The sequence below is a fragment of the Limanda limanda genome, chromosome 20 (genome assembly GCF_963576545.1).
Source record: "Limanda limanda chromosome 20, fLimLim1.1, whole genome shotgun sequence".
In the NCBI taxonomy this organism is placed as follows: Eukaryota; Metazoa; Chordata; class Actinopteri; order Pleuronectiformes; family Pleuronectidae; genus Limanda; species Limanda limanda.
Window position 1 is genome coordinate 21862271 of NC_083655.1, and position 15706 is coordinate 21877976.

At 37.7% G+C, this 15706-nt stretch overlaps 2 protein-coding genes across 3 annotated transcripts; one reads left to right on the forward strand and one right to left on the reverse strand.

Annotated features, from left to right (window-relative positions):
- Window positions 1-552: 552 nt before the first annotated feature.
- f3a (coagulation factor IIIa) lies at window positions 553-10625 on the forward strand. 2 transcript variants are annotated; one of them, XM_061093533.1, is made up of 6 exons: window positions 553-701; window positions 1818-1929; window positions 2419-2612; window positions 3276-3457; window positions 3555-3723; window positions 8897-10625. In XM_061093533.1, exons 1-6 carry the CDS (start codon window positions 638-640, stop codon window positions 8917-8919), a joined length of 744 nt encoding a protein of 247 aa, XP_060949516.1. In that variant the 5' UTR covers window positions 553-637; the 3' UTR covers window positions 8920-10625. The 2 variants fall into 2 exon arrangements, with proteins under 2 accessions (XP_060949516.1, XP_060949515.1); XM_061093532.1 differs by lacking the exon at window positions 8897-10625 and adding an exon at window positions 5347-6346.
- acp5b (acid phosphatase 5b, tartrate resistant) lies at window positions 6352-13390 on the reverse strand. The gene is made up of 6 exons (XM_061093531.1): window positions 13177-13390; window positions 12638-12828; window positions 11900-12027; window positions 11261-11452; window positions 9613-9760; window positions 6352-8552 (listed from the first exon to the last, which is right to left on the reverse strand). The coding sequence occupies exons 1-6, from the start codon at window positions 13250-13252 to the stop codon at window positions 8313-8315; spliced, it is 975 nt and encodes a 324-aa protein (XP_060949514.1). The 5' UTR covers window positions 13253-13390; the 3' UTR covers window positions 6352-8312.
- Between the last annotated feature and the right edge of the window lie 2316 nt (window positions 13391-15706).

Below are 15706 nucleotides of genomic sequence, written 5' to 3' on the forward strand. Positions count from 1 at the left end.
TCATGAAACATATTCACCACCTGTTTTTAAAAACTTCTTGTGATAATTGTAATAATAAGCAAATATATCAATATAACTAATTTAGCTAAATGAAAACTCATTTTGAGATAAAAAAATCTTATGGATTATTTTTGTTACAATAAATACTGGGGGGGGGGGGGGGGCGACTATCGTGTTGTTTATTGCAAACCACTTTTTGTCTAGAGAGGACGTTTTTTGGGAAACCAGGATATTTTTTTCTAACAGTAACAGTATCACCAAAAATAACTAGTCAACCATTACACGGTTGCAATGTGTCTGATTAATTTGATCTCTTTTGTCTGTGAGGGTTGTAAAGCAGAGTGGAGTCACTTCTTCACTTAGGGTGTGGAAGGTGTTGATAAACTACCGAAATGAAGAAATAAAGAGGTCAGGTGTTGGTAGCTGAAAAATGTTCACAGGAAGCACTGAGACTCAGGTTATGACAGTCTGGTGACGCCATGGCCGGACGCTCCATATTTGGCAAAGCCCCGCGCGGTCACGTCGCTAAAACCATTGGTTTCCAGTCAGAGAGTCAGAGGATCCACACAGTGCACACGGTGATCGGTCAGTAGCACCACAGACACAGAGCTGAAACATCAGGAATACATCAGAGGAGATGGTGTCAGTCACAGCAGCTCTCATCTTGGTTCTCTTCTTTCTCTCCACACACTCCGCCTCAGGTGAGTTTACGCTGCTCGCCCTTCATTCTACACGTTCTCTCAAATGACCGTAGCGTACGTAACACACGAATGTATGAACATTTGTATGGAGCAGTTTGTTTTGTAGTATTGTGAGTGTGAAAGTGTGAATTCATAGCAAACGTAAAGTTGTATTCACATAAACAGATCTACATGAACAGGTCAGTGGAGGAGCAGCATATCTGCCTCTGCTGACAGTTTAGGGCTCAGTCATTTGTTTATATGTTCAGATTTCTGGCACACATATTAAGACTCTTTAAAGTTTTAATTTCTTACAGAGTTTCATGCCACGTCACTAGACACTTTGCAGGATAAATATTTGAAATTAATGTTTGAACCTTGGTGCTTTAGGCTGTAAATCACATTTAAGAATATATTTCAACGATCTGTGTAAATAGTGGATTCTGCTCTACGTGTGTATTGCCAGCATTTCAAGGACCTGTTAAAATGACTACATAACTTACACCAGAATGTGTCCTGGGTGTGATCTGTTTGCTCATTCTATAAAGAGACAGCAATGACTGTTGTTAATAAGAAATGACTCAACCAACTCAAATATCTTAGGTAACAGACTGTTGATATAAAAACAGCTCTTCTCATGTTCTTTGGGTGCCACACTTTCTGCTACTACTGTGAAGTCCTAAAAACACACGTTTGTGGTTTTGACAGAACAGTCAGTCCAGAAAATATATGACCACGGATATTTTACACTGACGATAGCAATGTGCTCTATTCACCACATTAAGATCATCTCATCTCACTTACAAAGTGCTGTGTCGGAACTTGTGTGTTTTCATTATTTCTGGTCTGCATTACATCATGTGTGAAGCTTTTTCTCTGTAATAAATGAGTGTGGTCCTGCATATTGTGAAGGACGTCAATTAAGGTGTTGAGTGTTTATTACTTAAAAGTTTAGTTTAGCGTTAAGAGTCTAAACTATGGCACTATCAATGTGTGCCAGTCTCCTGTACAGCTCAGCTATGGGAATTACTTGTTAATAAATTATATAAAACACCTTGTGCATTGTTTTCCTACTTTATTTGCATTACTTTAAATAGTGTTAGTATAGTATCTTACACACCTTGTCTAATTTTACAGGCTCCTATCCCCAAGCACAGAATGTCACTTGGAAATCAACCAACTTTAAAACCATTTTGTCCTGGGAACCGAAACCATCAGCCAATTACTCCTACACTGTGGAGTTCTCTGCGTAAGTACCTGCATCTAAACCCTCATCCCTTAACCCTTTCAACAAATGGCATTTCAATCCCAGACACATTCATCTTGCCGTGTGACCTTCATTTATTGCAGAAGGGCATGATAAGAGTCCATTATTGATCCAGTAAAAGCTTTTACTGGAATGTAAATTTTAGGCCAGAAATCCTTAAACAGTAAGATAACTAAAAGACAAATTGACCCTCGTGATCCAATAATACAAAAATGAAAGAGGCCAGAGCAATGTCAACAATTCAGAAAATATAATTAACAGATGCAAACTGCTGTCATTGTCCCACAGTATATTCATATCAATGTTATTTTTTGCAAATTATTAATTTCGGATTTTATGCATTATAAATAATACACAGACTAGACAGATTTAAGAACAAATGTATTGCTCATCTCGTTTCTACTATAGACTAGATAAGACAATTTTCAGCAATCATTCATTGTCCATATGCAACTTGTCAAATTATTGCAGGGTTGGTGGGGACAAACAGAGGAACCCTCACTGTATCCGGTCCTCAGCAACAGTGTGTGATCTGTCCAGCTCTCTGACTGACGTGAATGCCTGCTACATGGCTGACGTCCTGTCGGAACCGTCGCTGGGGGCCACCACTGATCTCATTGAGTTCCCTTACACCAGCTCACCACGGTTCTGCCCCTACAAAGACAGTAGGTTCTTCTGCTACCATTGTGAACTCTTTTTTTCTAATTGACAAAATGTGCTGAAAATAACCAGCTGTTAAGTTGTCCCAGAGCTCGTCAGTGTTCAGGTCCTTCCCAATGATGTCCTGTCGCAGCTCAGCTCTGTCTACTTTAAGACCTGCACTGAACTCTGCAGCTCCTCTGTATTTTTGCTGGAGGAGGTGCATGTGTGAACGCAAATGTCCAAGTGAGAGAAAGTGGCGACAAAGACATAGAAGACACAACAGAGATGTATTGAGAGTTTGTGGTTTTAAAGTCTGTGTGTTGGCAAGAAAATCATGTGATCTCCACAGCAGAGTTATCATGTTGCATCCTGTCTCATCCTGCTGCACCCGGCTGCTCCACCTCTCACCTGAACAGTGCGGAAGATTTGTTGCTGTTGTGAACGTGTCTGTGCAGAGAACCTCCTGTTGTGATGAGCATATGTGAAAGGCAGACTATTGGTAAACTCCTTAGCAAATTCCCCGGACTTTAACTGCAGGTCATGTCTAAAAATGGTGGTGTCACAGCGTTCGCAACACTCACACTTTTTAGCCTCAAACATAATTAAAATGATCATTTCCATAGGAGTTACAGTGGTGTACATGCACAGATGACAGATTTCTGACAGTCTCCCTTCCTCCTCCACAGCTGATATAGGCAAACCTAACTTCAAGCTGGAGGTGAATGAAGACAAAAAGAAAACCACCCTGTATGTGACTGACCCACTTACCGCCCTGTTTAAAGATGGCCAACAGCTGAACATAAGGGATATCTTTGCTGACCAGCTGGAGTATAAAGTCACCTATCGGAAAAAACAAAGCACTGGAAAGGTGAATAAAAGCAGACATCACTATATCAATCTCAAACACGCATAAATATCTTTTAGTCATTGCAAACTGCATGTTTTCTATTCTGTGTATTCTGCAGAGAGTCTACAACTCTAAGACCAATATAATAGAACTGCCTGGTCTGGACAAAGACGAGAGCTACTGTTTCAATGTCCAGGCTTACATCCCCAGCCGCACTGTTGACAAGCGGCTGGGAGAGCTGAGCCAGCCCCAGTGCTCCCAAGACGACAACCCGCACATCTTTGAAGGTGAGTTGTCCTGAATTTTAGAAAGGCTGTAAGTAGGAAAGAAGTGGGAAGGGATTTAGTTACATGTATGAAATATGTTAATGAACCACTGGCCTGTATGCTAGATACTTCAGTGGCAAGCAACACACACAACAGTAGTCAAGTCCTGACACTGAAGGTTTGGTTGCATCTGTGTGAACTTAACACCAAATAAGACATTGTGAAGTATTTGCTCAAAACCAAGCAGACAGTTAAAGTCTCTATAGCACATCGACAGTGTCATTTTCTACATGGATAAACACTGGAGCATCTATTAAACGAAAGTTGTGTGATATGATGGAAACAGGTTGATCGGGTCGATTTTTTTGTGTTTTAGACACACACTGGTTTATTCGTGATCTGACAGGACACACGGTGTGTTGTTTTTTGTCTGTGTGGGTGTAGCTGAAAAAAGGCAGTCAAGCACAATGCACCTACTCGGGTTAAATAAAATGGTTGGCTGGTTTGTGGACATGTCTAGATATACCAGTCATGTGCTGTCATGCAGACACAGACTGGACAACATTTAACAGAAGCTGTTTTTAGCCTTTGTAAGAGCGACTTCGTTGTCTTATTAATGTAAGCAAAGGGAATATATCACATGGCCGTGTTCATAAGACACAAGCATCATATGTGAATGAAAACTCGTCATTTAGTCATCTAAACATATCACTGGTGTTTGTTGGGTTGCCACGCACATGCCCTTTAACTAAAACACTCTCCTAAGTTTACATTTACATTTAAGCTATAAGAGTTTGCAGTCCCTTTAACAATAAAGGTTTAACTAAACTGTAAAGTTGAGAAAGATGGATGGATGGATGGATGGATGGATGGATGGATGGATGATGGATGGATGGATGGATGGATGGATGGATGGATGGATGGATGGATGGATGGATGGATGGATGGATGGATGGATGGATGGATGGATGGATGGATGGATGGATGGATGGATGGATGGATGGATGGATGGATGGATGGATGGATGGATAGATATCTTTTGGAGGTCCACTCATTGTTCATCACAGTGTGGCACATGAAAGGGATCTGTGACTCATGTCTCTTTGTTTGGATTATAAGAAATGTAAATAAGCAACACTCCCTCTAACTAGGGTGTGTGTGTGGGTGTGTTTGAGAGAAAGAGAGACTTCTAAATACATTTAATATGCATAAACGAGAGACTAACACATGTTGTCTTTGGTATTTTTCATGGGTTTTATTCACGGTAAGATAATTTATAGAATAACACTGTCCGTTTGTTGGCCAAATAGCTTTTCCTTTAGCACCACCCTCAGGACAAATTTAATATTGCATACAACTCAGTGTCAAATGTGAAGAATAGCAAACCTTCAGAATTCTTTTATTCTGTGAAAACATTTTACTGTGGGACATAATAAATATTGCAGGCTATAGGTATACAGATTATAATTTTATTTTGATGTGTATTTTATGTATTATTTTGTATGTGTTTGTACTTAAACCAGGCTACATCCCATCCTAATAATAGTTTCCTATAAACAACAGTCTTAATGTCAGACAAGTATAGAAAATCTAACATAAAGTAAAGCTCTGCAAGTAGGTGTTGTCTTGTTTTGTCTTCAACAGTGTATTCAGTTGGTGTGATTGCTGCTGCCATCTTCCTCATCCTGCTACTGATCGGCATTATCATTGCCATTGCAGTGGTCTGTTGCAAGCGGAGGAAGAAAGCTCAGAGATGTGAAAAAGAAGGAGTGCCACTCCGGGATGTATAGTGTGTGTGTTACTGCACATGCACACTAATGCACATCTATTATTGTGGGAACATGCGGTACAGCTGAACTGGATAGAGCCGTGCAAGGAAAGTAGTAGTTCAAAGTTCCACTGTCAAACACTGGAATCAACCCTTCCTTTAGTTTCTGTGAAACTAGATGTGTTGAACTTATTATATTCTTACTTTATCATTTCATGCTGCAAAAAAGAAAAGATGGAAACACTGAACACTGATAGTCATCTTACTGAAGCTATTATATTTCATTCCTTTTCTTTGCTATGTGTTTAGTGGTATTTGACAATTGTAGAGAACGCTACCATTTAATTTTATTTATTACATTTAATATAGACCTTTCTAACTTGAAAGGATAGTCATGACAAGGTATTTTTTTAATCTGGTGAAAGCAACACTTTATGGGAAATCAAGACTTTGTATATATTTTTTGTATCTGATGCTTAATTTATTGTCGTTAATTAAAATTAACATATTTGTATATGATGCTTTTGTTATACATCTGCTTTTTGCAGATCATTTAGTATTTGAAGTGAATATTCAAGATTTAATAAATGTTGTTATTAACACAACCAGTTATTATTATTTCAGTTCTGTTAAATGGAAAATAGAAAATATCGCAATTGATTTACAAAAATTAAATGGATAAATATCAGTGCTTTATTAGAAATGGAATTGGAAGTGTCAGCATTGCAAAAGGGTTTGGACTGAATGTGCAGAACTCATAACCACATACTGAATATACAATAATAATGTCTGTCTATAGTTTTAAGAACTTCACTGTAGAAATACGTTCTATGCATCTTCATTAAAAGGTGAACAACAAAAAACAAAAAAGTTAAACCTGATCCATTTTATGTCTCTTTATTAAATCTTGACTAAAAAGTTCAGTACAAATATTGTAATACTCTTACCTCAATTATTCTAGAGACTATAATTCTGTCAGAATGGCTTAGTTATCTACTCAATAAGCCTGCATCATTGTGCTAGTTTTTTGTCTTAGTGTCTGGCATTGAGAGATGAGCAATATCACCAGTTACTGGTAAAGTTACCCAGAATAAGTCATTCCAAAGAGTTAAGTGGACAGAAAACATTAAGTTGATTCTACAAATTTTAGTAGGGAGATAATTACACAATTTCTATGCCAAGATAGAAACAACAATAAGGTGTCACAACTAAAATTCAGCCATTAGATGGTCATGATCACCCATGGGCCTATCGTGTTAGAAAACCAAAATACAAATCCGAAGTAGAAAAGATAGTCCATAGTCTTTTACAAATTTGGGTAATTAACCAAGAATTAAGAATAGCCATGTATAGGCCTACAATATAAAAAAACACTGTGAAGGTAGAGGTAATAACAAGGTAGGATAATAATCAATGTTTTAGGGTCATTCTGCACCCATCAATTAGGCCTTCACATGTCACATTCACAGACTGCAATTCTACAGTTAATTACATCTTGATGCCTTACAATATAATATGGTTTATGGCAAACAAAAGAGAACACACGTGTAGTATTGTCATTGATTGTACTTGGCCCTAAATGCCTCAGAGAAACAATTCTGACCACAGTTATTTGCTTGGCCCCCAGCTCTACTGTGAGGAACTTTAGAGTTATGGGTGATCAGGACATGTCAATTGAATCGAACATAAAAAACAGCCTCTGGGACAGCCTCCTTCCACCTACAAAATATGAACTTTGAGAAACATCTCATCTCAAAAGATGCTGAAAAAGTAGACTATGACCTGACTAGACCTGACTGCTGGGGGAATTCTGTGAAAGAATACAAATTCCTTCTGGTACAATTCTGTGGCTTGTTCAGATGTGTTTGGATTTTTGTAGTATTAATTTAATCTTTTTTTGGTCTGGAATTTAGCGACTACCACCCTTATTAGATGAATTTAAAAAAAATCGTAGTTACATAAAATTACATTTTGTTGAAAAAATCTCTTTGTTATATTCTAACCATCATGTGTCTTCCCTTATTTGATATTGTCTCAGCTGGGCCATAACAACATGTAAGTAGGAAAGCTGTCTCAAAAGCCATCTTCCTGGGAGATCCAGTAAAATAATTTGTCTCAAAAAAAAGAGATCGATGTCATGTAGAAAAGAAAGAACTTGATCGGTGCATAACAATATCAAAATCTCTCTCTCTCTCTCTCTCTCTCTCTCTCTCTCCTCTGAAGGTTTCTCTCAGTTACAAAGAAGTTTTTCCTCATTAGCGCTAACTCTATGTTTGAGCTGTGATATAATAATATAATAATAATAATAATAATTTTACAAACAGAATTGCTTTAACAGCAATGCAAGAAGAGTAAATAAAAACTTAGTAATATGACGAATAATAATATGGTCCAATTTTGATTCCAAATGGGAGAGCAGATGGCTTGGTTGCAAACTGATGAACTCTCTACTTGGCTCCACATATTGCTCTACTACTTACTTGTAAGCAAGTAGAGTGGGTATAATTCAAACTGCCGATTGAGGCATCCATCATGCAATAACATGCACAACAAAAGACATAAAAGTGTTTATATTTTGATACATGTATAAAACAATACATACAGCAACAAATAGTATGAATGTATACATTTCATTTAATAGTAACATCCCATCGCCCATAAATATCTGTAATCTTTTTTTCAGCTTTAGATTTTTGTTAAAAGCCTTCAAAAAGCCACTGCGATATATTAATTATGTTTGTGTTTAAAAGTAAGACAGCATTAAGTAGCACAATAGCAAGATAATTATAGGCTCACATATACAAATAACGTCATTACTTCAAACTGTGACTATAGCATTCCATTAATTCTGACGTGTTGGCAGCTCTGCCTGGTAAACGCATTTCCCGTTGGTCTGCATGAAACTGACAGTCATCTTATGCTCAGTGACCTGGAAGTAAGCCACGCCTCCTACTGTGTGATTGACCGGACTGGAGTAGAGCTGCCAGGACTGAGGAACACTGTCCTTGTGAGTGGTGCTGGGATCGCTGACCACCCCACTCCCACTGACTACATATGAGCTCCCATCATCCTCTCTGATGAACTGTTAAAAAAAGCAGAGACAGACGGCATCAAAGCCATTAATGTTGTGCTCAATCAGTCCGAGATACAGTGACAAAATTCAATAAAGGTTCAGTGTACAAGATTTAGGTGAAAGGGATCTATTGGCAGAAGTTTAACTACAAAGGGCCCTTTGTATTTAAATAGGGAGCGGGTCCTCTCTATGGAGGCCACCATGTTTTTTACAGTAGTCCAAACTGGACAAGCTAAAAAAAGTCTCTCCCCCTCTCCCCCTCTCCCCCTCTCCCCCTCTCTCCCTCTCTCCCTCTCTCCCTCTCCCCCTCTCCCCCTCTCCCCCTCTCCTGCCTCCAACACACTATCCCACAGTTTTCATCCAAAGGCCTGGTTGAGTCCAGCAGAGTCATTCATAACTATATCAGGATCCTCAAACACCAGACCAGACCCCAGGAAGCTTCCTATTTCTACATTCTCCTTCAGCCCCTCTGATCAAAGTAACATTTTATAACTTGATCATGGACATATTTTTGTGTAAAATCTAGATTTGTACAGAAACTAGTACTAAAAATACTTGTAATAAGTCAAACAATATTTCCCATGGACTGTAAGTTATATTACTGTACGTATTCAATTGCAGGAAATACATATTTTATCTTCCTGGAACAACATGTCAACCTTGAGCTGGATTTCATCTTTATGGTTAATCATATTGACCAGTTATATTCATGGGTTGAAACAAAGTATAATTTACCCCGCTTTTTGGAACCTTATGAAAACCTTGTGACTCTGTGAGGTGGTCACATGCCAGTCTTTCTGCCAGGAGGTTATGCAAACTAGCGTTGAACCATTAACAACATCGAATGAGTCTTTTTTTGCACCTACAAGTGAATGCTTCCCCTTATACAGAGAGGTGCAATCTTGCATACCATCTACTCAAATACGACTTGATAAGTCGGACATGAAACAAAGTAAATAACTGTCAAAAAGACACAGTTTGACAAATAACATTACACTAAGACACACCTACTTGATGAATCTATATACACATGATATTCTTTATTACTGAGCCTGCACTTAGTACATACCTGCAGATTGTGGTCATGGCCTGACAAGTACACAGTGACTCTGTATTTCTTCAGCAGGGGCCTCAGTCTGTTGACCAGACAGGATGTTGGTCCATGATGACCGATGGACCAGACAGGATAATGACCAGCCACCACAACATAGGCTGACCTGACACAAGTCATACATACTGGCACTTAAGTTTAGTTAAAAGGGACCAATAAAACAAAATGGAACTGTATCACATCTTAGAGAACATCCACAGTTATGTCTTATTTGCTTCTGTTTCTACATGTAAGTCGAGACTGGCACGATGATTTAGTGGTGCAAAAATATTGTTTTGCTTTCGATGTTTGGATTCTCATCCATTATGCAGTAAGATGCATAATACATTTTATACAATAATACATGCACATAGCAATGAATCTAAACATATAGCCATATAAAGATTTAACAAGAACTATCTTCAGAGATAAGAGAAACAGGTAACTCTTCACATCATTAAGTTAATTTTTGACAGCATGAAGGGACAGAGGAATGGTTTTTGAGCAATGTTTCAGATCATCAAATTGATTTTAATATAAGAAAAAGACAAAGGTTAGTTAATCATTGGATTTATTGAAAGGATAGAGTTAACCTAAATCACCCATTGAAAAGCATCCAACCCAAAACCTAAAAACTGGTTGTTTGCAATAACTTGTAATTGCATAACTTGTTTTCAATTTTAGCTGTTGCTGGTGGTTATCATTGTATTATTATTTTCACCCTGTTGTTAAAAAATTACAATGTGTGTGTGTGCAGAGGTGATTAAGTGGAAGTACAGGTATTGACTGAACTACTCTTACTTTTACTAAAACAGGATTAAAGCAAAGATTTGTGAGCATGAAAACCCCTCCCTTACTTTCTCCCAAGTTGTTAATCCTTGTCACGGACATGTGCACTGCACTTCTTATTTGTGCTTGAGTCTCCCTCTCTTGTCTGAAATCTGTCTTTATGCTTGAAAGACGGCGCTCCATGATGAAAAATAAATATAAATTAAAATGATAAGTTTCTCTTTGATTCTTATTTAAAAGTATTAGTTTGTCTTTGATTCTTAATTAAAACAAATGGTTTGTCTTTTATTTTTTAATAAAATATATTGTTTGTATTTTATTTTAAATTTAAATCAATAGTTTTTGTCTTGTATTCTGAGTTTTATTTTATTTTACATGTAAATGTTAATAATGAATCAATTGTAATTGTATTAATGATTGTTATAATAATACAGGATGAACCTTCGCCGTACCTAAATGTTTACACGGTTTGAGGAAATGTCCCAATTCTGAGAGAGACAGAGAGTTGCACCCTTGCAAGACATAAACATTTCTTTGATCTTTGACCACTCACTGCAGGAGTTGAGTTGTTTGTTTACGGCTCAGCATCAAAGGATTTAATGTCCATGTATGTCCGTGATACAGAACAAAGTGTTTTAATAGGTAGGTGCTGCAATAATCTGCATTTTTGTTTGTTTAGTTTTGTTTTTTAACATGTTTTTTGTTGTTGTATTGTTATGTTCATCATTAATGTATATTTGGTACTTGTCATCATAACATCATATCAATTATTATCAAACATAAATGAATGATTAAAAGCTGTCTGACTAGTTAGTAAAGTTTAAACACGGTGGCTCACCTGCTGCTCGCCAGTTTAGATGTGATCCAGTTCCACTGGCGATCTGCTGCTCTGGGGTCCTCTGGTCCTGAAGGCTGGGTTTGGTTATAGGTGTTTCCACATAACACCACTGTATCGATCATCAGTATGCTCACTGACAGGTTTGTGTGTGGGACATTAAAGTGAAGGTCATAATAGAGACCAGGGTAATTCCTGCAGACAAAAAGGAGACTCATGATATATTAATAACAAATGGGCACCAGGGAGATATAAAGTATGGAAACCTTGACAGACAGCTTAGATCTTTTGTGCAGCAGGTTCAATTTAGTTTGTTTCTTTTTCCATCTGAAGACAGCCTTCACTGTTTGCTGTTGCATTTATTCATTCTAGCCACACAAAGCTGCAGTGCAGTCTCGAGAGGTATACAGACATCCATGTTTTCTTCCAGGAGGTTTTCTCTATGTACTCTAAACAAAAGTCCAAAAAGTTAAAACTTAGAAAATTATCATGGCTGATGAACAGAGGGGTGACTGAAACATGAAAAGTGATGTTAATGTGGATTAGTAGAAATACTCTATCTGTCTTAATGTTTATATTTTTCATTCATCCCTTGTTATGTTTCTATTGAGACCATGTCTGTATTGTATTTGTATTCTTTACCATCGTTTGGACACATCAGAGTAAGCCATCTGAGCTGAAATGTTGCCCCTGTGGTCATGGTTTCCACCGACCAGGTACCATGGGATATGCAGTAGAGATGGCTGGGAGAAGACCCTTTCAAATGTTTGCTGTGGATAGGAAACCATATTACTTGCTGTAAATTGTAAATACACTGGAGTAACTAAACAGCATATTTACCCGGCTTGATCAGGAATCACAGTGTACAGCACTGAAAGCATTTGAAGACAACGCAAACAGTGTATTTTAAATTTGGTTCTTCAATTTGCCAACAAAACCAGACTTGATCGGGATGAATACAACAAAAATATCACATGTACATTTTCCCATGCTGCAATTCTATTCTACTCCTTTTTGGAAGTAAAATTAAATGTTAGTTTATGCTACCGAATATTTCAGATTTTCTACTTATGATTGTTTTTTTCTACAAATTTATTTTATTTCGTCCTTTAAATCATTCCGAGATCAACTGAACTATTCTCAGTGCTTTTCCTATCACACACCATTCATACACTGAGGAAACAGATGTCAGGGGGTAATTTGGGGTTCAGGATCTTGCCCAAGAACAGCACGCAGTCTGGAGGAGCTGGGGATCTAACCACCAACCTTCTGGTGATTGGACGACCCGCATCACCTCCTGTGACCTGTTACAGTTTGAGCTTCATCATTCAATGACATGTCTCCCCGACTCCCTCCTCTGTGTGTGCTTTGTGAGCTCACCTTGAACCGGGGGTCTTCCAAATTCTTGACACCACTAAAGTAGAAGTGATCTCCCAGGCTTAGGACAAAGTCCACTCCCTCAGTCTTGGCCAGACTGTCCACTTCTGCAGCAACAGCCTCCTCATGAGAAGTGTAGTATGGAGGCAACGGAACTCCACCCCAGTCAGCAAGTACAGCAAAATGCAGAGCAGCTAATGAAATCAAGAGAGAAATATTTCTCACAGCTGCCTGAGGGAAGTATCTGTCCGATGGTTTCATACTTCCTGAAAAATGTATACTGACAAGTTTGACAAGAACCTGCCAGGTCACAGTGAAATCAGTTTTATCAAACATATTTTCTAAGTCGATCTATAGGGTGCACCTCTGCTTTTTTTTTCTCTAACTCTTACTTTCTTACTGTTTTTATAACTTTTTAGTCATCACAGAACAGACATACATTTTTTTAAAGTATTTGCTTGTATGGATCTATAGGATTACAAGCCTTTTGAACTTCAGGTTGTGTCTTGTGTTTCATGAGCAGACGGAGTATAGTAGCCTACCTTGTTCAAGAGTTTGAAGAGGATACCAGCGGGTATAGAAGCAGAACAACAATAGCACACGCTGCAGTCTGTCCATAACTTTCCGGTCTCACTGAACACCAGAGTTTGTTTGCACTTTGTTCTAAAATTAAACACGTTTTAGCAGCTAACAGCTTGACTTCCTGTATCAGTCAATGAGTGACTCATGGTTTCACTCGTCATATTTTATGGGCCACAATCACAGCTGGGAAAATTGTGTGACGAAATAGAGATCACAAGGTGCTTTTTAACCCTACCTCTACATGCCAGTGCCTTCATATACCCACAGAAAGCCTTGTAAACATTTTCATTTTTTATATCTTGGTGTGATTTTTTTTTTCTCCTTTTAATTAACTACACGTGAAAGAATCTTGCAGATCTCCCACAACCTGCAACTATTGATTTAGTATAGCCTGGGGTTGGTACAAGACAAGCAAGTTGCTTCTTCCTCCTTCTTTTTAGACAGAAGATTTAATATTTATCCATGTTAATTTATGTAACTGAATATTTACGTGTACGTGTTTTATTCTACGACTTATGATGCTGATACCTTTTTTTTGTTCAACATATTTTAACCTTTTAAAAGATTTAAAATGAACTGAAAAAAAATCCAAACTATACCAAATTGTCCAACTGGTATACAGAGCCAGAATGCAAATCAGTTGTATATTGAAAACTTGAAACTACTTTTGTAAACTATGTTTTGCTTTCATCTATTGTCCTACAGGCAATGCTCTGTATTCATTTGACATGTGCGATAATGTTGTCTTTTACTCTATATGAATAGACATCCGAATAGGAGATTAGCAGTATAAAGTGAACCAAACACTGACAGCATGTTTCTAGTTGTTTTCATGACAGAGTGAAACATGTTAGCTTCCATTACAGTTTGTTCCACGCGCACATTTCACATCAAGCCAGATTAATGAGGTATAGGTCTATTTCAACCCCAACCAACATCTTTTCCTTAACCTTTTCTTGTTGTTGCCTGAACTCTGACTTCCTTTTTGCTAGTACAGCCTTCTACCCTGGAGGAAAACCTCTCCCAACATCCCATAACTCATGGTTAGTATTGTTGATGATTTAACAAAAATGAATGCCAACATTGGGAGACCATCCGTAAAATATATCGAGGTAGTTAATGTGAATGACCCCTTACAAGTCAATTGGCCCATTTGCTGGCCTGCTAGCTAAATTTGTATTTTTTAATAATTACAAAATATGTTTTGGAGGTAAATCTTTATCAGTGGGATTGTGACTTCATCTATTCAAGTTTCTCCTGAGTTCGGAACTAATAACAGTAAACTTCAGTTCAGCAGTGCAGTTAAACATCCATTTAAGTTATCTTCTGCTCTCCGTCACCACCTACGCTGTTTGACTGTATACCAATGTCATTCATATCCTCTGGTTGTTTATCAATAAATTTGTATAACTTCAATCTTCAATTGACTATTGTTGAAGACCAAAGAAGAACCAATGTTAACTGTTAGTCTTTTGGATGTGGGGTTTGCAAGAAGAGATGAAAGATGAACATCTAACGATTGTCAGCTAGAGCTGGGGAAAAACATCAATGTAAACAATGACATCGATTACAATATCAGCTTGTTGCAAAGTTGGCTGTGCCTGGTCAAACCATCGATAGCGAACTTCTACTCACAACTTTACAATGCACAGATTGCAAGCATGATATGGCCATAATCACCCTCTCTTTAAGAAAAACAAAGGGACATTAGTATTTTTTCATTTCAATTTTTTTTCTTCAATATTACATTTGTCAAAAGTCGGTCTCTTAGTGAAAAAGCAGGTATACACAATTATTTTTCGCTGTTTAGCTGCATTCACTTCAATTAATTGAGTTAATCTAAAAAAAACCTTTGTGAATTTAAGTGACTTTCTGTACATCATTGGTCACCAGGCTCTGTAGCATGGATTCTCTCTGAAAACTGAAGATACAGGACAGGAGTATTTCTTTTTTATTGGGGCCAAATGAGCTAGCAGGCGATCTCAACCAGAATTAAAACAAAAGCTAAAAAATCTAGGTCACATTCGATTCCCATCTGAACTTTAAAATAGACGTTAATAAAATCATTAAATCCTGCTACTTCCATCTACGAAATATTTCAAAACTTAAATCAATTCTATCTTTCCCTGACTTAGAAAAGCTAATACATGCCTCTGCCTTTTTCTGTCTGGACTCTTGAAACACACAAGTGTGAAACAGGGGTGTTCATTATTGTAAAGCAGCTTTTTGGGATAATAGTTATACTAAAAACACAAGTTCTTTCTTATTTCAAATTAGAGATGAAGAGCCATTAAATGATAGCCAACCTCTTGTTAAGTGTCATACAGTGAGTGACTTTTGACATAGCAGAACTTCATTAACAACCCTGATTCAGTTAGTTCCCAACTTAAAAGAAAAAAATCTCTGCCGGGAACACACCTCACCTATGTTAGAAGAACGAGTGTGATAGTGGATGCCATTAGAGAAGCACATAAATCAGACAGTAGATCA

What these genes read in the sequence shown, in the direction of transcription:
- f3a (XM_061093532.1), top strand. Translation starts at nt 638, where the DNA reads ATGGTGTCAGTCACAGCAGCTCTCATCTTGGTTCTCTTCTTTCTCTCC. An exon ending in AAAAACAAAGCACTGGAAAG is followed by an intron (nt 3,458 to 3,554) that starts GTGAATAAAAGC and finishes TGTATTCTGCAG; the next exon opens with AGAGTCTACAACTCTAAGAC. An exon ending in CAACCCGCACATCTTTGAAG is followed by an intron (nt 3,724 to 5,346) that starts GTGAGTTGTCCT and finishes TGTCTTCAACAG; the next exon opens with TGTATTCAGTTGGTGTGATT.
- acp5b (XM_061093531.1), bottom strand. Translation starts at nt 13,252, where the DNA reads ATGGACAGACTGCAGCGTGTGCTATTGTTGTTCTGCTTCTATACCCGC. An exon ending in TCTTCAAACTCTTGAACAAG is followed by an intron (nt 12,829 to 13,176) that starts GTAGGCTACTAT and finishes TGATTTCATTAG; the next exon opens with CTGCTCTGCATTTTGCTGTA. An exon ending in TGGAAGACCCCCGGTTCAAG is followed by an intron (nt 12,028 to 12,637) that starts GTGAGCTCACAA and finishes TCCTATCCACAG; the next exon opens with CAAACATTTGAAAGGGTCTT.